We start from the raw sequence: 25,793 nt of genomic DNA on the forward strand, positions 1-25,793 counted from the left end.
AAGCTGGAAATACCATCCCTGTCGGATAGAAACATGGCAGCCCCAGTCCCATGCTGGTGTCAGTGGAGACCATGCAGGGAGCCAGAACTTTCATCTCTGCCCAGCGGAAACAAGGTGCCCCTTCCCATCCTGCTGGGGTAGGATCAACAGGGACCGAGTGGAGAAGAAGTACGTTCACAACCTCTTACCGGTAACCACTGTTATATAGTTACAGAGAGGCTTATGGGAAACAGCTGAAAATGTCCCTCCACCTCCCAGGCAGACTGGTGTCAGCAGAGACCTAGAGAAGGGCCTGAATTCCCAGCCCTCGAGAAGTGACAATGAACCACAGTCAATTGGGATCCAGTGGAAGACCTAGACTTCCACCCTTCACATGGAAGAAACAAAGCAAGCCTCACCCACCTGAGAAGCATTAGAAGGAACTCTGCTAAAATGCAGGACTTGAATAGATTCAGTCTTATAATATTTAAAATTTCCAGGTTTTGATAAAAAATAATTTGTCATACCAAGAACCAGGAAGATCTCAAATTGAAATGAGAAAAGACAAAAGAGACGAACACCAAGGTAACAAAGATGTTGGAATTACCTAGGAAGGACTTTAAAGCAGCTACCATTAAGAGAAATTACAGACAGGTGGTAATGACCTTACCACAGGTGACACAGTGGTAAAGAATCTGCCCACCATTGCAGGAGATGCGTGAGGGTTCAATCTCTGAGTCAGGAAGACCCCTGGAATAGAAAATAGCAACCCACTCCAATATTCTTGCCTGGAAAACTCCATGGACAGAGAAGCCTGGCAGGCTATCATCCATGGGGTCACAAAGAGTCAGACATGACTGAGAGACTGAGCAAGCATGCGTCATTAAAATATTTCAATAAGTAAGAACACATTTGAGATACATTTAAAACAAAAACAGGGTCTTCATAAAACCAGAAAAATCTCTGTAAAATCTATATAAAGATATAGATCAAGAATAACCAAACAAAAATTTTGGAAATAAAAAAATAATAAATTGTTCAATGAAGAGACTCAACAACAGAGATGATGAGTAAGCAATGAACATGAATATAAAGAGTAGAAATTACCCAGTTAGAACAAAGAAAAAACAGGTTAAAGAAAAAAAAAAGATCAAAAACTTTTAAACATGTGGAACATCTAATATCTGTGTCATTAGTTTTAGAAGAGAAAGAGGGTGGGGCTAAAAAAAAATTCCAGAAATAATAGCTTAAAATTTCCCAAATTTAGCAAGAAACATAAACCTGTGTGAAAATGAATGAACACCAATAAGACTAACCCCAAATGTACACTTCACAGGCAAACCTCTGAAAACCAAAGACAAAGAGAGCAGCCAGAAACTATGCACTGCCTAAAGGGGGAAGAAAATTCGAATGATAGCAAATGTCTCATCAGAAATCAGGAGTACCAAAGGAAAAAGCACTCATTTCCCCAGGGTTGAAAGAAATGTCAACTCAGAATTCTGTACTAGTGAAAACATTCTTCAGAGAAAAAGATGAAATGAGACATTCTCAAAAGAAGGAAAATGGAAAATGTGTTGCTAGCAGATCCGTCCTAAGAAAATGACAAGAGGAAGTTCACTAAACAGTAAATAATAAAAAAAGAAATCTGGAAACATCAGGAGGTAAGAAAGTATGGTCACACCAGAATACATGTAAATATAATAAAACCACATACTGATTTTTCTAAGTTTGACAGCCATATTTTTTTATACACCATCAAATTCTCAATACATGTAAAAGAAATACGTAAAACAATGATACCAAACGAGAGAGAAAAACGGAATTTAGAGGTAATGGTTTGGGCTTCCTTGGTGGCTCAGCGGTAAAGAATCCATCTGCCAGTGCAGAAGAGACAGGTTCAATACCTGATGTGGGAAGGTCCCACACGCCACAGAGCAACTAAGCCTATGCACCACAACTCCTGAGCCTGTGCTCTAGAGCCCAGAAGCCTCAATTACTGAGCCCGTGTGCTGCAGCTCAAGATGCCCCCACCCCCTAGAGCTACTGCTCCACAACAACAGAAGCCACTGCAATGAGAAGCCTGCACATCACAACTACAGAGCAGCCCCCACTTGCCACAACTAGAGAAAAGCCTGTGCAGCAACAAAGACCCAGCACAGCCAACAATAAATAAATACATACAACCATAGAGGCAATGGTTTGACACTTCACTGCACTTGATAAAATGCGATCATTTGACTGAAAAACATGTATATATGCATAATAACTAGAACAACCACTAAAATATTAATAGCAATACAAAGAGATACTCAAAACATTACAGATAAATCAAAATGTAATTCTAAAACATGTTCTATGGGAATTCCCTGGTGATCCAGTGGTTAGGACTCCATGCTTTGACTGCTAAGGGCCCAGGTTACATCCCTGGTCCAGGAAATAAGGTCCCACAAGCCATGTGGTACAGCCCAAAAAAATAAAAATAAGTAAAATAAAATAAGACATGTTCCAATAATCCACAAAAGGCTTAAGACAAAGAACAGAGACATGAAAAATAGAGCCAAAAACACAAACACTAAAACAGCACGCTTAATGTATCAAAATCACATTATATGTAAATGATCTACAGGAAAGGATGACTGATGTGTTTTAATACAAACTTGAAACAAGTATTATATAAGCTTTGAGATCCATAATATTATATTGTAATTATGTAAAGTAATAAATATTGCCACAATGGCACTCATTTACACTATAGAAAGGTCTCAAAGTAACACAGTACACCTTAAACTTACACAATAAAAATGTAAATGTCTTAAATATACCAACTACAAGTTAGAAATTTGTCAGATGAGGGGGTGAGGGCATGACCCAACTACATGTTGCCTATAAGAAACTACATGTTGCCTATATGAAACACGCTTCCATGTAATATGTACATTGAAAGAAAAAAGACTAAGCCCATGCACCACAACTACTGAGCTGTAAAGAATCCACCTGCAATGCAGGAGACACAGGAAACACAGGTTCGATCCCTGGGTCAGGAAGATCCCCTGGAGAAGGAAATGGCCATCCACTCCAGTATTCTTGCCTGGGAATTCCCATGGACAGAGGAGCCTGGAGGGCTACAGTCCATGGGTTGCAGAAGAGTCGGACATGACTGAGCACGTAAGCACAAGCTTTACTTGCGTGCCTGCTATGTGTGTGTGCATGCCAGAGCCTGGGAGCTGCCACTACTGAGCCCACGTGCTCCAACTACTGAAGCCAGCGTGCCCTAGAGCCCAGGCTCCACAACAAGAGAAGCCACCACAATGAGAAGCCCACGCACTGCACCTGGAGAGCAGCCTTCGCTGCCAGAGAAAAGCACACGCACAGCAATGAAGGCCCAGCACAGCCAAAAATAAATATAAATAAGTAAACAAACACATAAATTTAAAAAGTGAACTGCTAATGGAAATGACTTGTATGTAAACACCAGGACTACGAACTACCGGAAGGTAACATAGGAGAAAACCTTGGGAAACGTGGTCTAGGTGAAGTGTTAAACGTGACAACAAACACGATCCATACAAGGAAAGACCATAAATTAGACTGTATAAAAACTGTGAAAGGCACTGTCAAGAGAATAAAAAGATACGTTACAGATCACAGATCTGACAAAGGGTTATTCCTATCTCAAACATATACATAAGAACTCTCAAAACTCAACAATAAAAAAATTAAAACAATTAGAAAATGAGCAAAAGACAAGAAAACACAGCTTACTTGAACAGCATACACAGATGGCAAATAAGCACAAAAAGATGTTCAGCATCACAAGCTACTAGGGAAATGCAATTAAGATCACAATGAAATATCACTGCACACCTACTGAACAGTTAAAATGAAAAAGTGACAATACCAAAAGCTGGTGGGATACAGAGAAAATGAATCATTCACACCCTAATGATGGAAAAGTGAAATGGTAGAAAAATTCTGGAAAGTAGTTTGCCAGTTTTTTACAAAACTAATCATATACTTTAATATATTCAACTTAGCAACTGCATTTTTGGGCATTTATTCCAGAGAAATAAAACTTTATGTCCGCACAACAACCTGTACGTGAGGGTTCACAGTAGGTTTACTGGTAACAGCCAGAATCTAGAACCACCAAAATGTCCCCCAACAGGTAAATGTCCCTCAACACAAAATGTGGTACACTCCTATCATGGCATACCATTCAGCAATAAAAAGGAACAGACCACCGACACACGCAACAATTTGAATGTTGCGATTTAACAATGCAACAAGGGCACTGTGCTGAGTAAAAACATCAAACTCAAAAGATCACAAGTTGTATGATTCTGTTTACACACACTGTGGAAATGACACAAGTATACAGATGGCCAACAAATCAGTAATTGACAGCAGTTAGGGAAGGGGAAGGAGGGTGTGACTATAAGAGGGTGTAGTAGGAAGAGGATATTATAAACAGTTTTACATCTTGATTGAGGTAGTAGATACACATATCTACATGCATGATAAAATGACAGAACCAGATATAAACACTACACCAATTTCAAACTTCTGTTTTTGATTTCATTTACCATGTAACAGCTAGGGAACAGGGTAAAGAGTACATGAGATTTTTCTTTGCAATTTCTTGTAAGTCTACAATTATTTAAAAGTGAAAAAAGAAAAAAAAAAAAAAGGCAGAAGTGCCTCCCGCAACAGAGGCTTCCATATGCAGCACTGAACCCCTGGCCCTCTAATTAGGGCGCACCCAGAGGGGTTTGGCGTGTGACTTTCAGGTTCTGGTTTTGTTTCTTCAAATTAAAAAAGCATTTTTTTCTGATTATAAAGAGTATTCAAGTAAAAAAATTAAGTATAAACTTAGATCATCAGAATCATATTATTAATACCATGATTCATTTTTGGGTCTATCTTGAAAATATGAACATGAAAATTATATAAAGCAGGTGCTTTATGAAAGCAAAAGACAATAGATAATCTGTTTAAGAGAGAGAAAATTTTAAAGAAGGAAAGGGTTTCAAGTACATTTCTAATTTCTCTAATACTGTTTGGCTCAAAGTTTTCTTTTAGTCAAAAGGATGGTAGCACAGAGACCCCAAGTTTCCCTCAGTTGGATTCTGTAAAGTGAAGATCTGCTCCCTACCTCAGGGGTCGGTGCAGCATACGCTGTGTAAGGAGGTGGGGAGGAAGCCACAGCTGTCTCATCATACATGACTTCTGAGCCAACATAAGCCTTGAGAGGAGAGAAATTGTGGGAAAAAAAAAAAATTAAAGGCCAAAAAGTTTAATCTTTGAAAGGCAAATATAACAACTTTCTGAGAAGCAATGACTAGCAAGATGACCTTCTCCTTGCCCCCCACCCTGCATTTAGTGTCCTTTGAATTAAAGAGGAGTTGGTCCTCCTCAGTCACCAGTAGAGGGTAAAAGAGTTCTCACTGCCCAAGAAAGCCACAGAGCCTCCAGTGTTACCCAGGCCCTTTAAAAGATGTTATACCACTCTCAACAAGACTTTTGTTCACAAATAAAAATCCTACAGTCTGAAATGTAGCAGGCAGGGATATGTCCTGCACTCACAATCTGGTTTCTACACTAAAAACTTTTTAAATCTTTCATTAAATTACCCCTCAGTGGAAAACAAAAATACATGTGCTCCTTTAAAAAAAATACACATAGAGAATCACCTTGGCTCTTGTCCTTAACTATATGAATCATCAATACTAAATAACTTCATTCGAGTAGAGAATTTTCATCAAAGAAAAGGTAATGGGAGTTTTAGAGTACGCTTAGGAGGAAGAATAGTCCTGAGCTAAAAAAACTAGTAAAAAATAGCATTTGAATATTAAGTCTTTTTACTTTCTTTTCCCACCTGTACAATTCATTTTAAAAGCTCCATCTATCTGTTTCTTTTCCTCCTAGAGAAATAAAGGAAAAAATAAAATCCTATCTGAAGAATGAAAGAAAATGTTGACAATAGGGAACTGCCTTTTACTCCCTGACAGACACAAAGATGGTACCACTAGCCTCTACAAATGGGGTTTACTGTCTCAGTTACCTCCTAAAGTCAAAAGAAACTAGAGACAAGTACAAGATTCAAAAATGTCTATTTCACAGGCTGAGATGCTATACATGGAAAGGGCCCTTAATCCCTTTTGTGCCTTCTCTGCAAACCACAGCAGAATTCAAAGTGCTGTAAATCTTTGTGAGATACAGACATTTCTAAAAAATAACACTGGGATTAATGTGCCTGTGTTAGACTGGCTCCTGCTAAAATGTTTTCCAAAATCCAGCTGTCAGTGAAACTCAGCCTGTCTATCTCTGCTTGCTCATCCAGGGCCGAGTGGCAAAAAACATTGCCATTTTCCTTCTTACCCTCCTACTCTCCCATTTTTTTACAGCAAGACTATGAGAAAACATTGTAAGTGACTGCCATTAGCAACTTACTGTGTTTGTCCTGGAATCCTGGAGTGTAAACTTCCAGGCCCTAAAGAAAAGAAAAAGAAAGAGGTACTTTATTTGAGGCAATCCAACATCCATCTCAATGGTTCTCAAAACCTGCAGTGGCATCAGAACTTTTTAAAAACCTTGTTTTAATAACAGACTTTTAGCTCTTTTCATACTGTTCGTGGGGTTCTCGGCCACCTTACCTGCCTCCTGAGAAATCTGTATGCAGGTCAAGAAGCAATAGTTAGAACTGGACATGGAACAATAGACTGGTTCCAAATCGGGAAAGGAATATGTCAAGGCTGTATACTGTCACCCTGCTTATTTAACTTATATGCAGAGTACATCATGTGAAAGGCTGGGCTAGATGAGGCACAAGCTGGAATCAAGACTGCCAGGAGAAAGATCAATAACCTCAGATACACAGATGATACCACTCTTTTGGAAGAAAGTGAAGAAGAACTAGAGCCTCTTGATGAAAGTGAAAGAGGAGAGTGAAAAAGTTGGCTTAAAGCTTAACATTCAGAAAACTAAAATCATGACATCTGGTCCCATCTCTTCACGGCAAATAGATAGGGAAACAATGGAAACCGTGACAGACTTTATTTTGGGGGGTCCAAAATCACCACAGATGCTGACTGTAGCCATGAAATTAAAAGACACTTGCTCCTTAGAAGAAAAGCTATAACAAACCTAGACAGCATATTAAAAAGCAGAGACATTACTTTGCCAACAAAGGTCCATCCGGTCAAAGCTATGGTTTTTCCAGTAGTCATGTATGGACGTGAGAGTTGGACTATAAAGAAAGCTGAGCACCAAAGAGTTGATGCTTTTCAACTGTGGTGTTGGAGAAGACTCTTGAGAGTCCCGTGGACTGCAAGGAGATCCAACCAGTCCATCCTAAAGGAAATCAGTCCTGCATATTCATTGGAGGGACCAATGCTGAAACTGAAACTCCTGGCCACCTGATGCAAAGAACTGACTAATATGAAAAGACCCTGATGCTGGGAAAGATTGAGGGCAGGAGGAGAAGGGGACAACAGAGGATGAGATGGTCGGATGGCATCACTGACTCAATGGACATAAGTTTGAATAGGCTCTGAGAGTTGGTGACAGACAGGGAAGCCTAGTGTGCTGCAGTCCATGGGGTCGCAAGAGTCAGACACGACTGAGCAAATGAACTTAGCCCTTACCTCATGACTCACTCAGTCAACTCACTTGAGACATGCACTAGGAATATATAATATGTAAAGAAAAAAATCTACAGTATTGATACATATGTAATATTTAAACTATAATCTATATTATAGTTTTTCCTTTTTTTTTAATTTTTGGCTGAGCTGCAGGTATATGGGATCTTAGTTCCCTGACCAGGGATTAACCCATGCTCCATGTAGTGGAGGCATTGAGTCTTAACTACTGGACCACCAGGGAAGTCCTTCACTTTTAAATAAATATAAAATGCACCATGCTTAATTAACTGCACTAAACCTATACTTTATCAGGTCATGTTACAGACACAGATCTATTAATATTTGATTTTTTAAATGGCTACATAAAGTTCCACATATGAGATACAGAAGGTCAGCAATATTTTGCACTTAAAAATAATGCTGGTATTTGAGAAGCTGATATATAATAAATTAAGTTTAAGGTGTACAATATGATGATCAGAATCACATATAATATAAATTGATTGCTGCAATAAGGGACCTCTACCCCTACACACCTGATTAATTTTTTACTTCTTTGGTGATAACATTTAAGATCTACTCCCTTAACTTTCAAGTATATGAAACAAAACTATTAATTATAATCACTGCTGTACAAGAGATGCCGAGAACTTACTCATCTTACAGCTGGAAGCTTATACCCTTTGTCCAACATCTCACCATTTCCCTCAACCACTGGTAAACAGAATTCTACTCTCCACTTCTATGAAAATGAAAGTGTTAATTGTTCAGTCATGTCCAGCTTTTTTAGATTCTTCACATAAGTGAGAAATACAGTCATTTTTCTTTCTCTGACTTACTTCACTTAGCATAAGGCCCTCAGGATCCATTTATATTGTTGTGAAAGCAGGGTTTCTTTTTCTATAGTTGATTAACAGTCCATTGCCCACACATGTGCAAGTCTGTGTGTGTGTATCATTTTATTTATCAATTCATTCATTCTTCAGACACTTAAGTTGCTTCCATGTGTTGGCTACTATAAATAATGCAAGAAACACAAGGTTGCAGCTATCTCATCAACACAACCATTTAATCCCCTTCAAATATATGTTGAAAAGTGGCATTTCAGAATCATATCTTACTTCTATTTTTGTTTTTTTGAGGAACCTCCATACTGTTTTCCATAGTGGCTTCATAAATTTACATTCCCACCAAAAGTGCACAGGATTCCCTTTTCTCTACATCCTCACCCAACAACTTATGTTTTATCTTTTTGGTAACAGCCATTCTAAGGTAGCCATACAATTGCACTCATTTCACATGCTAGCAAGATAATGCTCTAAATATTTCAGGCTAGGCTTCAACAGTATATGAACTGAGAACTTCCAGATGTACAAACTGGATTTAGAAAAGGCAGAGGAATCAGTGATCAAACTGCCAATATCCACTGGATCATAAAAAGCAAAGGAATTGCAGAAAAACATCTACTTTTGCTTCATTGACTACACTAAAACCTTTGTGTCAATCACAGCAAACTGTGGAAAATTCTTAAAGAGAGGGGACTACTAGGCCACCTTATCTGTCTCCTGAGAAACCTACAGCCAGACCAAGAAGCAACAGTTAGAACTGGACATGGAACAATGGACTGGTTTAAAATTGGGAATGGAGTACGTCAAGGCTGTATGTTGTCACCCGTGCTTGCTTAACTCATACGCAGAGTACGTCATGCAAAATGCTGGTGTGCATGAATCCAAAGATTGCTGGGAGAGGGCGGCCCTGGTGGTCCGGTGGTTGACAATCTGTCTGCCAATACAGGGAATATGGGTTCAATCCCTGCTCCAGGAAGATCCCACATGCCACGGATGGAGCGACTAAGTCCATGTGCCACGCAACTGAGCCAACACTCTAGAACACATGCTTCACAACAGGAGAAGCCACTGTGGTGAGAAGCCTGTGCACCACAGCTAAACAGTAACCTGCACTCTCCACAACTAGAGAAAGCCGCAGAGCAGCAACAAAGACCCATACAGCCACAAATAAATAAATCTTAAAAAAAAAAAAAGATTGCTGGGAGAAACACCAACAACTTCAGATATGCAGCTGATACCAACCTAATGCCAGAAAGTGAAGAGGAACTACAGAGCTTCTTGGTGAAGGTTAAAAACAGGGTTCTGTAACAACCTAGAGGGGTGGAATGGGAAGGGAGGTGGAAGGGGGTTCAACAGGCAGGGGACATAAGTATACCTATGCTTGATTCATGTTGATAATTGGCAGAAAACAACACAATATTGTAAAACAAGTATCCTTCAATTAAAATAAATTTAATTTTTTTTAAATTCAGCACTCAAAAAACTAATAAGCTCATGGTTTCCAGTCCCATCACTTCATGGCAAATAGATGGGGGGAAAATGGAAACAGTGACAGACTTTATTTTCTTGGGCTTCAAAATCACTATGGATGGTGACTGCACCCATGAAATTAAAAAACACTTGCTCCTTGGAAGAAAAGCTATGACAAACCTAGACAGCATACTAAAAAGCAAATAGGACATCATTTAGCTGACAAAGGGTCCATCTAGTCAAAGCTATGGTTTTTCCAGTAGTCATGTATGGATGTGAATTACCATAAAGAAGGTTGAGTGCTGAAGAACTGATGCTTAAAATCAACACATAAATAAACCTCTGTTTTCCCATACAGGTTAAGAAACAGCCTCCTCTGACTCACCTAGCTCTTCAAAGCTAAACAAGGCAAGTCTTTCAGTGTATTTTGAACTCTTCTCCCTCCTCTATGACAACTCTTCTCCCTCCTCTATGTTTCGTTATTAAACTATTCTAAAATTTTAGTTCTAGATGTTTTTTTCCACTATTACTTAAAGGAACAGTCCACACATGACATCTCAGCATACAGTAGAGTAGAGCAGTTAAGAACAAAGGGCTATAAAGACAAACACCTTCTTCCAAAAACACAAGAGACGATTCTACACATGGACATCACCAGATGGTCAACACCGAAATGAGACTGATTGAAATCTTTAGAGTCAAAGAATGAGAAGCTCTATATAGTCAGCAAAAACAAGACCGGGAGCTGACTGTGGCTCAGATCATGAGCTCCTTATTGCAAACTTCAGGCTTAAATTGAAGAAAGTGGGGAAAACTATTTTCTTCCACTCAGGTATGACCTAAATCAAACCACTTATGATTATACAGTAGAGGTGATGAATAGATTCAAGGGATTAGATCTGGTAGACAGGGTGCGTGAAAAACTATGGATGGAGGTTCACAGTACCGCACAGGAGACAGTGGCCAAAACTATTCCACAGGAAAAGAAATGCAAGAAGAAAAAGTGGTTGTTCCAAGAAGCCTTGCAAATAGCTGAGAAAAGACAAGGAAAAGGAAAAAGTGAAAGATATATACCCAACTTAATGCAGAGTTCCAGAGAATAACAAGGAGAGATAAGAAAGCCTTCTTAAGTGACCAATGCAAAGAAATAGAGGAAAATCAATAGAATGGGAAAGACTAGAGATCTCTTCAAGAAAATTAGAGATACCAAAGGAACATTTCATGCAAAGATGGGCATAATAAAGTACAGAAACAGTATGGACCTAACAGAAGCAGACGATAATAAGAAAAGGTGGCAAGAATACACAGAAGAACTGTACAAGAAAGGCCTTACTGACCCAGATAATCACGATAGTGTGGTTACTCACCTAGAGCCAGACATCCTGGAGTGTGAAGTCAAGTGGGCCTTAGGAAGCATTACTATGAACAAAAGCTAGAAGAGGTATGGAATTCCAGTTGAGCTATTTAAAATCCTAAAAGATGACGCTGTTAAAGGGCTGCACTCAATATGTCAGCAAATCAGGATAACTCAGCAGTGGCCACAGGACTCGAAAAATGTCAGTTTTCATTTCAATCCCAAAGAAAGGTAATGCCAAAGAATGTTCAAACTACCAAACAATTGTGCTCATTTCACATGCTAGCAAGGTAATGCTCAAAAATCCTTCAAAGTATGCTTCAACAGTATGTAAACCCAGAATTTCCAGATGTACAACCTAGATTAAGAAAAGGCAGAGGAACCAGAGATCAAATTGCCAATATCTGTTGGTTCACAGAAAAAGCAAGGGAATTCCAGAAAAACATCTACTTCTGCTTCATTGACTACACTAAAGTTTTTGACTGTGTGGATCACAACAAACCCTGGAAAATTCTTAAAGAGATGGGACTACCAGGCCACCTTTTCTGTCTACTGAGAAACCTGTATGCAAGTCAAGAAGCAACAATTAGAATCAGACATGGAACGGACTGGTTCAAAATTGGGAAAGAAGTATGGGAAGGCCGTATTTTGTTACCCTGCTTATTTAACTTGTATACAGAGTACATCATGCAAAATGCCGGTCTGGATGAACCCCAAGCTGGAATTAAGGTTGCTGGGAGAAATATCAACAACCTCAGATATGCAAATGATACCGCTATAATGGCAAAAAGTGAAGAAGAACTAAAGAGCCTCTTGAATTTTTTTAAATTAATTTTTTATTGAAGGATAATTGCTTTACAGAATTTTGTTGTTTTCAGTCAAACCTCAAAACGAATCAGCCATTGGTATACCTATGTCCCCTCCGTTTTGAAACTCCCTCCCATCTCTCTCCCCATCCCACCCCTCTAAGTTGACACAGAGCCCCTGTCTGAGTCTCTTGTTAAGTGTGAAAGAGGACAGTGAAAAAGCTGGCTTAAAACTCAATATTCAAAAAACTAAGATCATGGCATCCAGTCCCATTCTGTTCAGTTCAGTTCAGTCGCTCAGTCGAGTCTGACTCTTTGCGACCCCATGAATCGCAGCACGTCAGGCCTCCCTCTCCATCACCAACTCCCGGAGTTCACTCAAACTCATGTCCATCAAGTCGGTGATGCCATCCAGCCATCTCATCCTCTGTCGTCCCCTTCTCCTCCTGCCCCCAATCCCTCCCAGCATCAGGGTCTTTTCCAATGAGTCAACTCTTCACATGAGGTGGCCAAAGTATTGGAGTTTCAGCTTTAGCATCAGTCCTTCCAATGAACACCCAGGACTGATCTCCTTTAGGATGGACTGGTTGGATCTCCTTGCAGTCCAGGGGACTCTCAAGAGTCTTCTCCAACACCACAGTTCAAAAGCATCAATTCTTCAGCACTCAGCCTTCTTCCCAGTCCAACTCTCACATCCATACATGACCACTGGAAAAACCATAGCCTTGACTAGAAGGTGGAGAAGGAAATGGCAACCCACTCCAGTACTCTTGCCTGGAGAATACCATGGACTGAGGAGCATGGTAGGCTACAGTCCATGGAGTCACAAAGAGTCAGACATGACAGAGCGACTTCACTTTCACTTTGACTAGAAGGACCTTTGTTGGCAAAGTAATGTCTCTGCTTTTGAATATGCTATCTAGGTTGGTCATAACTTTGCTTCCAAGGAGTAAGTCCCATTACTTCATGGCAAATAAATGGGAAAAAGTAAAACAGTATCAGATTTCATTTTCTTGGGCTCCAAAATCACTGCAGATAGTGACTGCAGCCATGAAATTAAAAGATGCTTGTCTTTGGAAGGAAAGCTATGACAAATCTAGACAGCGTACTAAAAAACACAGACCTCACTTTGTCAACAAAGGTCCATCTAGTCAAAGGTATGGTTTTTTCAGTACTCATGTACAGACATGAGAGTTGGACCATAAAGAAGGCTGAGCACCAAAGAATTGTTGCTTCAAACTGTGGTGTTGGAGAAGAATCTTGAGTGTCTTAGACACCAGGGAGATCAAACCAGTTAATCCTAAAGGAAATCAATATCATAGAATATTCATTGGAAGGACCGATGCTGAAGCTCCAATACTTTGTCCACCTGATGCAAAGAGGTGACTCCTTGGAACAGACTCTGATGCTGGGAAAGACACGGCAGGAGTAAAAGGGGATGACAGATGAGATGGTTGGATGGCATCATCGACTCAATGGACATGAGTCTGAGCAAACTCTGGGTGACAGTGAAGGCCTGGTGTGCTGCCGTCCATGGGGTCACAGAGTCAGACACAACTGAGCGACTGAACAACAACAACCCATGTTATAAAGTGAGGATTAAACAATATATATGAAGCAGTCAGCACAGAGCCCAGTTCAAAGGAAGTGTTCAATGTACACAAGCTTAAATTACTGACTAGTAAAAATATACAGAGATCCAATTTATAAAACAGTAGCTAACTGGCTTGATGAGTTCATGTCTCCATTTGTCTGTATGAAAGCTACACTTCTTCCAGAAAGTGACATTTATGATTCACTAATACAAATAAGAATGTAAAAAATAAACTACATCTGGCATTTAAAATAAACCCTAAACTTTAGAATGCCTATATTGAGGATAAGCATATATATAAAATGCAGGGTCAGGTACTCTAACAAACTGGCCACCTGGATTTTATAAAAATGTCATATACATATGAATATTTTAATATACAGGAATATTATTATAATCTCTGTTAATGAATTCTCAAAATGTCCAGAGTTAACCTATGGTAGTGGTAGAGTTTGGACAGGAAAAAAAAAAAATTCAGAGTTTTCAAGATTCTCGTCCTACATTAATCCTATGTATGGGATGTTATGGGATGAGAATTAATAAAGTTGGGCTTTCCTTCTTATATTTCTATACTCTTTCTTCAGAGATAGCAAATGGGAGTGAGAACCATCAAAAGAGGGAAAAGGCTATATAATACAGATGTCACTGCTATTTAAAAAGATATTTACATTAAAATAACAAGATTTAATGGTAATTCCTTGCTAGTCTACAGGTTAGGATTCTGCATTCTCACTGCTGTGGGCCCAGGTCTGATTACTGGTTAGGGAACTGATATCCCACAAGCCAGGCAGCACAGCCAAAAAAATCAAAAGGTTTCAGAACCCACTTAGCCATGCCCATCGTCCAGTACACATCTAGTAATGAGGAAAGAACGCAAAGCGACTGTATCTCATACTTCCTGCCACAGTCACTGTATCAGGACACTGCATGAGCAGCTCTGCAGAGGCAGAAACCAGCATCAGGGCATCAGATATGGACTAAGACACTGTTAACATTCCTTTCACACACCTCTAAGTCACTTTTCTGCTGTCTAAAGGAAAACTTAACTCCCATGCTTTTTCCTTCCTGCAACTGGAAATTAAAACAGAAAGTACTTGTTAAGTTAAACACATCAGAAAAAACTTACAAACAATCATCTGTGCTTTCTGCACAAAGACTGATGGTTTTTCCATCTCGGCAAACAATCTGCAGCATACAGTCTTTTGGCTTCCCATCTGGTGGTTGAATATCTATAAAAAATATACAGAAATATTAATACCACTTTTTTTTCCCCAAGGATTTCTTCTTAATAGCTCAGATAAGCAAAGGACCAGTACTTCAGAACACTGTAATTATAAAACACCTTTATTCTGCCCTACAGAACCAAACACATGAATCATTACCCCGTACTAATTAGACTTCCTGCACGACAAACAAGTAAGTCTCTTTAAGAGGGCATCCACATATGGTGACACACAGAACAGCCCAGACATCAGAACACTAAGCACAATGAAAAGTGTGGCAAAGCATCAGTTACTAGAATACTTACTTCTTTTATTCACAGGAAGCATCAAACTACATCGCTGCTTTAGAAGTGAAAATCAGATGTTCAAAGTATCTCTGGGACTTCTCTGGTGGTCCATGGTTAAGAATCTGTCTTCCAATGCAGGGAATGGGGGTTTGATTCCTGGTTAGGGAACTAAGATCCCACATGCCACGGGGCAACTAAGCCCGAGCAAAAGCCCGTGTGGCACAACCAGAGATTGTACGCCACAACTGCTAAGCCCACACACTCTATAGCTCATACACCGCAACTAGAGAGAAGTTTGCATGCTGCAACAAAATACCCAGCAACAAAGATCCCACGTGCGGCAGCTAAGACTCGACACAACCAAAATAAATATTTTTTTAAAACAAACAAAAAAACTCATAAAAAGAAATAAAGTATATCTGTGTACCAAGAAGTATAAGACCTATAATATCTGAGCCTGGTTCAAGTAAGAATTTCAACAACTAGTCCATAGAAACTTGTGTTTCAAGAACTTATATGGGCAGGATGTTATAACACCAATGGTTACTACAGCGGACTCTGTACTCCAGAGTTAATAAAACAAACAGAGAAATCCACATATGCCATTAATTAGAAACAGAAAAGTCTGTGCTTATTAAAAAACTACTCCTTCAAAATTTATATAAGAGGTAACTCCAGGAAAGACATCAGATTTTAAGAAACTGACTGGAGCTGCTCTCAATAAGCCAGTTTCTGAGTCACAAAATCTAAACTACCCAGAGTAGCTCCATCCTTCTTGGGGTTCCCAGCACTCTGATTCCTTAGTTCTCAACCACTTTCTTCATGAAAGAGAACAGAAATGTGGACTGATGGGGGAAAATTAATCTGCCGACCCATGTGGGTTTTAATCAGGTGTCTGGTTTCATCTGGCTACCTCTTCCTACATGAAACCCTTCTTGATCTGTAAATGAAAGCAAAGTGGCTAAGAAAGAGGAATCACTCCCACCAAGAATGGGGAACGGTAGGTGACAGAAGCTGGACACGGCAAACCCACTTACCCCGACACTCATGCCCCATGCGAATGTTGATGCAGTCCACTGGCATGTGGACCTTATCTTCTACGCTCTGCCGAGTCTGGTCATCATAATAGATCAGGTGACCATCTGACCACAGGTCAAACCAATTCTTCTTCCAGCGCTTCAAAATAGTACCTGAAAAAAAGTGGAAATGTTGGCTTTGAGTGGAAAAGCAAGGACTTTGTCCTCTGACTCACAGGCAACAGAAACAAAGGAAACTTTCCTCTTGCCCCAAAAGGATCCCTGCATACGCCTGCCCAGGGCAGTCTATCAAAACGGAAGTGAAAGCAGACCCGGACTGCACCAACACTCCTGCTGCACCGGGGATGCAGGCAGCATACACCAAGATGAGAATGTCATTCCTACTGAGAACCCTGCCGACTGAAGTTTCAAAACGTAAAAGGAAAAAAAAGCTGAATAAATTTTGAGCTAATGAAACATGTCTAGCATTTAACTCTCCATGTGGTATATCTAAACCTTCCGAGTAGTATCTAACTGCTAGATTGATTAGAAAATGTTGGACTATAAACTCTCTATTTAGAAATAACAGTAATACCTTCCTCTTCTGGAAAATATCTTTCTCTTTTTCTTGAAAGGCCTTCATGTGTACTTTTCTCTAACATTCACCTTCCCTTACATCCCACAGTGTGGGAGAGTCTCCCCGCCTGAGGCTATGCAGAGGCAGGCTCAGATACTGGACACATTCACTCCCAAGGCCTGGCTCCCATCCAACATGCATCCATCACAGTCTATCAGTTTGAGAGAATGCATCCTTTCATTTGTAATCTTGAACTAGGCATTTAACTTCACAAAACTCTAATTTCCTTGTCAACGAAAAAGGAAAACTCAAAAGTCATCCCTGCACCATATCTATACCTAACAGCTACATCTTTTGTTCCTATAGATCCCAATTCTAGGCCAGTGTGCACAAATTCCATTGCATGTGCCTCTCCGTATCTCCCATGTCCACTGCAGGTACCAAAAGAATACTCTTCACAGCAGCCTTCCGAATTTCTCTTACCACTATCAAGCACCCAGAGGGGCAACCACAGCATTTGCCCACACTGATAAACAATTGGCATCCAGTATCTATTTGATTGGCAGCGCCTGAGCTGTGCAAAAACTACTGAAGAGAGCCACCCAAATACAGACAGGTGTGATCACGAGGCTGAGGAGTGCTAGCCAAGCACCACACCTGCCATCAAAAGCCCCAAATTCAGAATCCTAAACCAGACTGTCAGGCCCACAGAGACGAGTCCAAGAAAATGAACTCAATCTCTCAGGGAAAGAACTGAGTCTCTTCTCCAGAGTCCTTTAGGAGACGAAAAAGATTTGGTTTTAGATAAACGCACTCCCTCAGAGCAAATCTTAATCTATAATTGAAGACCAGTATTTCAGAATCTCATCACCGTTCAATTCCTAGGATGAGATAGCTATTTCCTACAAAGTAAGCAGTACCTTCATAGTAATATACCAGCTCAGTTTGGGTAGACTTAAGAACCTCAGGTCAGCCATTAATAATAGAGAATGCTAGTAAGAAAAACCAGCAGGGACTACTATCCCCTGGTTTCTGTCAAGGCAGCAAGCAAGAAGCTTCATGTGTGCAGAAAAACAGTTCACAGAAATCTAAAAATCTGCAAGAGGAAATCCAGAGCAACAGCATTAATAAGACTTTGTTATTTGTTTATATATGTCAGCAGTATGAGCCACAGAAATAAAAGATGAGTCCTAAGGCAACTCTAAACCCAGACCAAGGGGCTCACTCGTGAACTATACTTACTCTGTCGCAGCAACCATCCACTCTTCACAAATGCCATTTTCTCACCTACAGAAAAAAAAATAGGCAGGTTCAAAATCATATTCAGAAAACAGAATGATCCATATGAGCTGTTTTTACTCACTTCTGACACCAAATATGTGTGGTTTTTCCATACCAGTAACCAATTCTCCAATTCTCAGGACACCAACTGGATGTCTACTGATTCAGGTGGATTCCAACACTAACTATGTGGAGTTAGCATCAGACCTCACAGCTTAAAGGTTCAGTTCCACAAGAGTGCTCCCACTTTAGAGAAAAGTCCTAGGCCTATTGTATTTCTGATGTATAAATTGGGAGACTGATACATATAAACTGATTTACTTATACATACAAATTCATATAGATATATACTGACTCCCTCCTGAGATTCAATAATCTGCTATGGTTCACAGAACTCAGGAAAACACTTTACAATTTTCTCTTTATTATAAAAGGATTCAACTCAGGAACAGCCAAATGGATGAGACGAAGAGCGCGAAGTGTGCGAGCAGAGCTTCCATTGCCTCTCCTGGCACCACTTCCCAGCATCTCCATGTGACCATTCAAACTCCGTCATTTATGGGTTCCTAAGGAGATTCCTGGCACCCGACTCCAGTACTCTTGCCTGGAAAATGCCATGGACAGAGGAGCCTGGTAGGCTGCAGTCCATGGGGTCGCTAAGAGTCAGACACGACTGAGCGACTTCCCTTTCACTTTTCACTTTCATGCATCAGAGAAGGGGGTAGCAACCCACTCCAGTGTTCTTGCCTGAAGAATCCCAGGGATGGGGGAGCCTGCTGGGCTGCCATCTGTGGGGTAGCAGAGAGTCAGACACAACTAAAGCGACTAGCAGCAGCAGCAGCAGCAGCAGCAGTAAGGAGATTCCATTAGGTAGCCATGATTACATCACTGGACACTGGTGATTAAGCGGCAGTCTCTCTGCCATCTCTGGAGGTCCAGGACTGGGGCTGAAAGTTCTAACCTTCTCATCACAAGCTTGGTTCCTCTGGCAACCAGCCCCATCCTGAAGTCACTTAGGTGCACCCCACACCAAGAGTCATCTCATTAGTATAAACTCAGGTATGGTTGGGAGGGATTTATTATGGATTAAAAAAAAAAAAAAAACTCCTAATATCTCTAGTCTCTCAGAAAATGCCAACGTTTTAGAAGTTCATGTTTCTAATCATATCACAAAATCACAGTCCTTTGGTCTCTCTGTCTCTACTCCTTTCAGCTGGGTAAAGGACCAAAGTCATTTTATCTCACTGGCCATCTGAAATTTACCTCATACCTTGTTAACGGGGCCAATACAAACCCCCACACATACATTCTAGTTTTTAGCCTCAGCACCCTGCCCATCTTTTTAAAAGTAAGACTGATGCTGAAACTCCAATACTTTGGCCACCTGATGCAAACAGCCAACTCACTGGAAAAGACCCTGAAGCTGGGAAAGATTGAAGGCAGAAGAAGAGGGCAACAGAGCCTGAGGTAGTGGGATGGCATCACCGATTCAATGGACAGGAACTTGGGCAAATTCCAGAAGATGGTGAGAGACAGAGAGGCCTGGAATGCTGCAGTCCATGGGGTCGCAAAGAGTCAGACAGAACTTGGCGACTGAAAAACACAATCCTGCCCACCTTACTAAGTCTAACTCCACTTAGGTTTAATAGACATAAAACAGCCCCAGAACTCAAAGATTCAGCTCTGTCAAGGACTTGTGACTTCTCCTAACATACCTGGAATCGTGGGGCTCTGGGGTCCAGCTGCCTAAGCCCTACCCTGGGTGTGCCCTGCTGCCGCTGCTGCTAAGTCACTTCAGTCGTGTCCAACTCTGTGCGACCCCATAGACGGCGGCCCACTAGGCTCTTCTGTCCCTGGGATTCTCCAGGCAAGAACACTGGAGTGGGTTAATTCTTCAGGCAAGAACACTGGAATGGGTTGCCAGCCCCTTCTCCAATGCGTGAAGGTGAAGTCGCTCAGTTGTCCCCTACTCTTAGCGACCCCATGGACTGCAGCCCACCAGGCTCCTCTGTCCAGGGGATTTTCCAAGCAAGAGTACTGGAGTGGGTTGCCACTGCCTTCTCTGGGTGTGCCCTAATGACTTTACATAGCCCAGTTACAGATGGGCATGCATGGGTGTCAGCAGGTGGAGTGGCCAGGTCAAAGCAGAACAAAAAAAGAGCAGAACTCACACACAAAAAAAAAGTCTAATAACTTTAACTCCATAAAAATAAAAATGTGAGTGCCAACAGTAAAGAAGACCAATAAAAAACTAAGAAAAATACATTTTACAACCATATACATGGCAGCAGTGAGTTACTTTCCTTCACTTACAAAGTCGACTTACAACAGAAACAGCAATTATTTGGCAGTTCAGAGAAAAAGAAACATGAATGGGCAAAAAACTCATAAGCTACTCCATTTCTCTCTCAATTCAAATAATAAAATTCAAATCACAAGTTAACAACATTACCTATTATAGGGCCCCAGAAAGGAGAAAGCATAAGGGCAGGAATGAAAACTGCTGTAATCTTCTGGGAGGAGAATTTGACAATATCCATCCAAATTTTAAAGATTCATACACTCTGACCTAGCAACCTCACCATTCCTAGGAATATGCCTCCTTGATACACACATGCAGTTTCACCCACATATGCCTAACACTATCCCCAACCAGAGGCCCCTCCACACACGGCAGATAATCATACAGATGTGAAAAGGACTGAAGCAGAACAGTGTGTGCTAATGAACACACAGAGCTGATATCAACCAGCACAACTGTCTTCTGGAAGGTATCATAAAACTGTTAATAATGTGCACCTCTGAGGAGAGGAATGAGGCAATGCTGAGTGTCAGAAAAGAGGGTGAATACTCAGCCCTATTACAACTTTCTGTAATATTTAAGTTTTTAAAAACAACTTGCAAATGTATCATTTATTTATCTGTTTAATTCTTGGCTGCACTGGGTTCACTGCTGCCTGAGTGTTTTCTCTGCATGTGGTGAGCAGGGGCTACCGTCCTCTCGAGGAGCATGGGTTCTGGGGCGTGCCTGCTGCAGCGCTCCTGGCACACAGGCCCCGTAGTTGCAGCCTGTGGGCTCAGAGCATGGCCTCAGTAGTCGTGGTACACAGGCTTGAGCTCCCCGTGGCACGTGGGATCTTTCCAGGCCAGGGACTGAACACATCAACAGATACTATTTGGAGGCTGAAATTATGAGCTACTTTTGTTTTCTACTTTAGCATTTTTAGGTATTCTCTTAAGACACAGAAGTTTTGGAAGTTTGGCAAAACGGAGCACAAGCCCAAGTAGCCACCTCAAAAGGACAACTGAGTTCTCCCTCGTTTAATGTTTCCCACGCCCAAGTACGGCTCACGAGTCATCCTACATTTCAGCATCTTCAAAATGAATGTTCTTAGTCTCCCTGAAGTTTTTGCCAATTCATGCTGTTTGTCCTCACCAAGAAAGAAAAGATGTTTTTTCATCTTTCCCACATTTAGGTACTCAAAACATACAGTCCCAGATGAACTAGATGCACAGTCTCTTCTTTCTCCCAGAGGATGTGCGTGCTGCTTACTGCTGCTGATGGTGAGGGTACACGCCTGAGGCAGCTGACTGTTGAGAAGGCAGTGCTAACTGCTGAGCCACTGACTCACCCGACCAGGAAAATTCCCGCTAATGCAAGGTTTTCCATTAAGCAAAATGATGGGTTTCGTCATTACTTAAACCGAGTTGAACTAGTTTTCTGCAACTTGCAGCCTATAATAAGGGTACCCAACCCCCAGGAAGCAGACTGGTGTGGTCCGTGACACAGCAGGAGGTGGGTGGCAGACAAGCAGAGCCTGCTACCCACAGCCCACTGGCCCCTACTCCACGAAAACAGTCCCTGGTGCCAAAAGAATGTTACGGGTGGCCTGTAATGTCCCTAAAACTATCATTTACTTCCAAAAGGATTTGAGGCAGAGAAATAATACTATTATATTTTCATTCAACAAATATTCTTTGAACATCTGATGTGTGCCCAGCCTTGCAGCAGACACTAAGGATAAAGCAGTGACCAAGCCAAAAGCCCAGCTTTTATGTTAGTTGACACTCTAATGGAAGAAAAAGATTAAACTTGTTAAAAGTTAAAAAGACAGGGGATGGATGTTATAGATGCCATCACATCTCTGCAGTGGTATTATTACCCCAAAACATAAAACTGAAGGGTATTCACTCATGGCAAATTCTGGATATTTATACTAAAACTTCCTACAATCATTAACAGAAACTCATTTATTTTCCTTTTCATGTGAAAAGGAAAACAGTTGGGATTAAGCCAAAAATTGCCTGTAGGTACTGGGAGCCACCTAGTTTACAACACATACATAAAACCTGACTGAAATGCCGCCACACAACTTTGCTGGTGGATGTGGAACCAAGCGAACAGTGTAAAACTGTGGAGCAATAGGAAGGAGTTTCCCAAACTTCTGTGGCAAATTGTTTAAAATCTCTAGTGATTGATATTCCTTTGGCAACAAAATGTCAATTTGTTGACATTCATACTGGCCAAAATGGCAGCTCAGTCTAACACTGAAATTAACAGCAGCTTCATTTATTCACGGGTCTTCAAGAATCCGAGACCAACAACTTTATGTGCCTGTAAGATTAACACCCCAAGTTTGAGCAAGCTCCAGGGGTTGGTGATGGACAGGGAAGCCTGGCATGCTGCAGTCCACAGGGTCGCAAAGAGTCGGACACAACTGAGTGACTGAACTGAACTGAAAATTAATATCCAGATTAATCCAGAACTGACCATTCACATCCTGGATCCACTAGCATCCAGGAAGATAAAGACTTAAAAAGAGAGTTCCTTAAGGATCGAGAACTTTCCAGTTATTTACTAACTGTATGCATCAATATTTGAGTTGCCAGATATCGTGCCTATGTTTTCTTTGGCATTTGCTTGGGCGTGAGGCTGGGGTTCTTTCACTTTTCAGGTAGATGTGACTCAAGGGGATGTCAACAAGAGAAAACTGAAAACCCAACTTGGAAATCAATTTCAGGCCACTTGAGGCAAGATTTAAAACAGGAATAAAATGGAAAAAAAAAAAAAAAAAACTTCTACATAGGTAGGACAGCATTATAAATGTACCTCTGGCATGGCTAAATAGTTCAAAACTAATGAAGAAAGGGAAAGGTAGATTATTACAAGGTAGAGAGAAACTTAAACTGAAATTAGCAACGGAAACTCATGACTTTTTGAAAAAGGGTAATTGTTCTGCAGACTCAGGTAGCTTCTTATCTGGTATCATCCTGTCTACCCTTAGTCCTTATATGGAACAATCTTACATGCCCAGATATTTATCTCTAATACTGGTCTCCTCTAAAAGGAGCCTGTATTCCTTGAAAATGAGCTGGTTACAATTCAGGGACAAGATATCTCAAGATGTGCCTAAGATGTCTTATTGTCAAAAAAACAAAGGTGCTCTCAAGAAAAGAAGTCAACCAGCTAAAGAAAGGGTATTTAATGGCCAAACTGTGACAACACAAGTGCCAATGTGAAAACAGTAATTACAGTTCATTAGAACCAACTGAGGTTAAAAGGCATCCTAAGTATAAAAATGATTAAAAGCATACAGCCACATCACTGTAGAATGTGCTTGAGAAAACATACACTGTGACTTCAATTTCACAATGAAGGGGGTGGTGGTTAAAAAAAAACAGGTCAAACAAGTTGATTTGTGTAACTCCTTCCCCTTACTAAATAACTCAAAGTTACAGCATTAACAGTAAGAGATATTTGTTATTTACAGTCTAAGATGTTAGAATTTCTTTTTTAAGACAAAAAGTCTAGAGTTCTGAGTTAAGGACTCACATGTACTGAAACACAGGCAGCAGAGAAGATTGTAGGAACAGGCTACAAACCGTCCAAAAACTTAAAAAGCAAGCTCTTTATCTCCATTAAAGAGGCGTGCTTCCTCTGTGTCTGCTAGCCTCTTCTGTCAGGTACCACGCTGGATATCACACGACTACCTGGAGCTATTGCCTCATTAGCAGGGGAATCCTCAGCCTCTGGCTCCCAACCCGTAACTGAGACGTAACACAACACAGACCCCAGCAATGGGCCACAAAAAAGAGACCACAAGGGGAACAAGTACATAAACAAGAGCAGCTGCCTCTTCTGCTCCTAAATGACCCACCTTACCAATGCTGGACCACAGCTACATCTTTTTATCTACAGTCTGTCCCCTGCCAAGCTCCTCCAGTATATCCTGAGCCCTGATCACAGAGCGGAGGAGGAGTGATACTGCCCATCACTCAGCCTACTTGCCCTCAGCCTTGTAGAGCATTCACATGCCACTGCCCAAAACAGGTTTATCATCAGCCTAGACCAATTCCTGGTCCTGGATCCTGCTAGCCTGCCCTGCCTTGAGGTTACCTAGGATAGGATAACTCAGTGCTCAGAAGGGAAAAAGAAAAAAAGGCAGACTTTAAATATCCATCTTCCCATTTTTTCATCTACAGTATTTAGAAATATTACATATTTCTAGAAATCCACATTTCTTGGCACTAAACAATTCACATGAGAATTACTCTCAAAGAGAGAAAACCCAACAGTGACATTAAAATGAGAATCCAAGACAAACGATCTATTAATAATGTAAAGATCACCCCTCCTGGTGACTGCTTTGCTATTTTCAACATTAATGACAAATTAAACACCTAATCTGCTTTCTCAGGAAGTCAATTTTAGTTGCATAAATCCACAAAGGCAACAGAATGGCAACAGAAACAAAAGCAGATGAGTTGCTAAGAACATTGTGAAGGGTCTAAAGTAAATGAACAAGTAGTAACTAATAAATATAAAATTTAGCTTTCTCTGCTTTTCATGTGCTAACAATCAAAACATAGCAAGCCAACCCTAGTCACAGAACACTGTGAAGATTCAGGGTTTAGAAGTATGAGATAATTCTAAAGGTGGGGGAGATTATCAGAATTTACTGAAAGTCTTTAAGAAGAGTCACTAAGCCCTCTGACACATCCAGGCTACTATCCTCCCCAATCCTGAGGATTTCCCTTCTGGAAAGGCTGAAACACAGAGGATTTATCTACTCTTGGTGACATCAGGGATAGCTCAGAGTGGAAGTGAGATGCCACATTTAGAGGAGTAACAGAGTAAGTGAACATCCTGAATTTCTTCTTCTCTTCCTTTACTTAACTCCCAGACTCTTCAGGTGTGGGCAAAGGCCACAGCCCAAGGCTCATTAATACTGATAAATTTTTTTTTTTCTATAAAACAACTGATCTCTGCCTAAAACCCTAGAAGAAAGCTGACCAAGTAGTAAACTTTAAACAAACATACAAACTTCCAGTCAGTATTTTTAACATCTTAAGTAGAAACAGCATGTATGTTCAGGCTTCTTAGGTAGTGCCAGTGGTAAAGAATCCACCTGCCAACGCAGGAGATATCAGAGACACAGGTTTGATCCCTGGGTTGGAAAGACACTCTGGAGTAGGAATATCCCCTGGAGTGGCACCCTACTCCAGTATTCTTGCCAGGAGAATCTTTTGAACAGAGGTGCCTGGTGGGCTACCATCAATACGGCTACAGAGAGTAGGATCTGACTGAGAGTCTGAGCACAGCACATATGTTCAGGCATCTGAGAAAGCCTCGAGATAAGAGACTAAAAAATGTAAGATTAAAAAAAAAAAAAAAACCTGAAACTTCACAAGAATTAGAAACAACTGCAGGGAGC

At 40.8% G+C, this 25,793-nt stretch overlaps 1 protein-coding gene across 2 annotated transcripts in view; it reads right to left on the reverse strand.

The window, feature by feature from the left end:
* PLEKHB2 (pleckstrin homology domain containing, family B (evectins) member 2) overlaps window positions 1-25,793 on the reverse strand; it is a 48,509-nt gene that overhangs the window by 14,490 nt on the left and 8,226 nt on the right. For both annotated transcript variants that reach the window (XM_010838114.1, XM_010838113.1), the window contains exons 2-6: window positions 18,040-18,084; window positions 16,242-16,394; window positions 14,821-14,923; window positions 6,430-6,469; window positions 5,132-5,221 (exon numbers count right to left, since the gene is read on the reverse strand). In XM_010838114.1, the coding sequence (XP_010836416.1) occupies window positions 5,132-5,221; window positions 6,430-6,469; window positions 14,821-14,923; window positions 16,242-16,394; window positions 18,040-18,076 (423 nt within the window). In that variant the 5' untranslated portion in view covers window positions 18,077-18,084. The remainder of the gene's footprint in view (window positions 1-5,131; window positions 5,222-6,429; window positions 6,470-14,820; window positions 14,924-16,241; window positions 16,395-18,039; window positions 18,085-25,793) is intronic.

Source organism: Bison bison, unplaced genomic scaffold (genome assembly GCF_000754665.1).
Source record: "Bison bison bison isolate TAMUID 2011002044 unplaced genomic scaffold, Bison_UMD1.0 scf7180017864091, whole genome shotgun sequence".
Classification (NCBI taxonomy): Eukaryota; Metazoa; Chordata; class Mammalia; order Artiodactyla; family Bovidae; genus Bison; species Bison bison.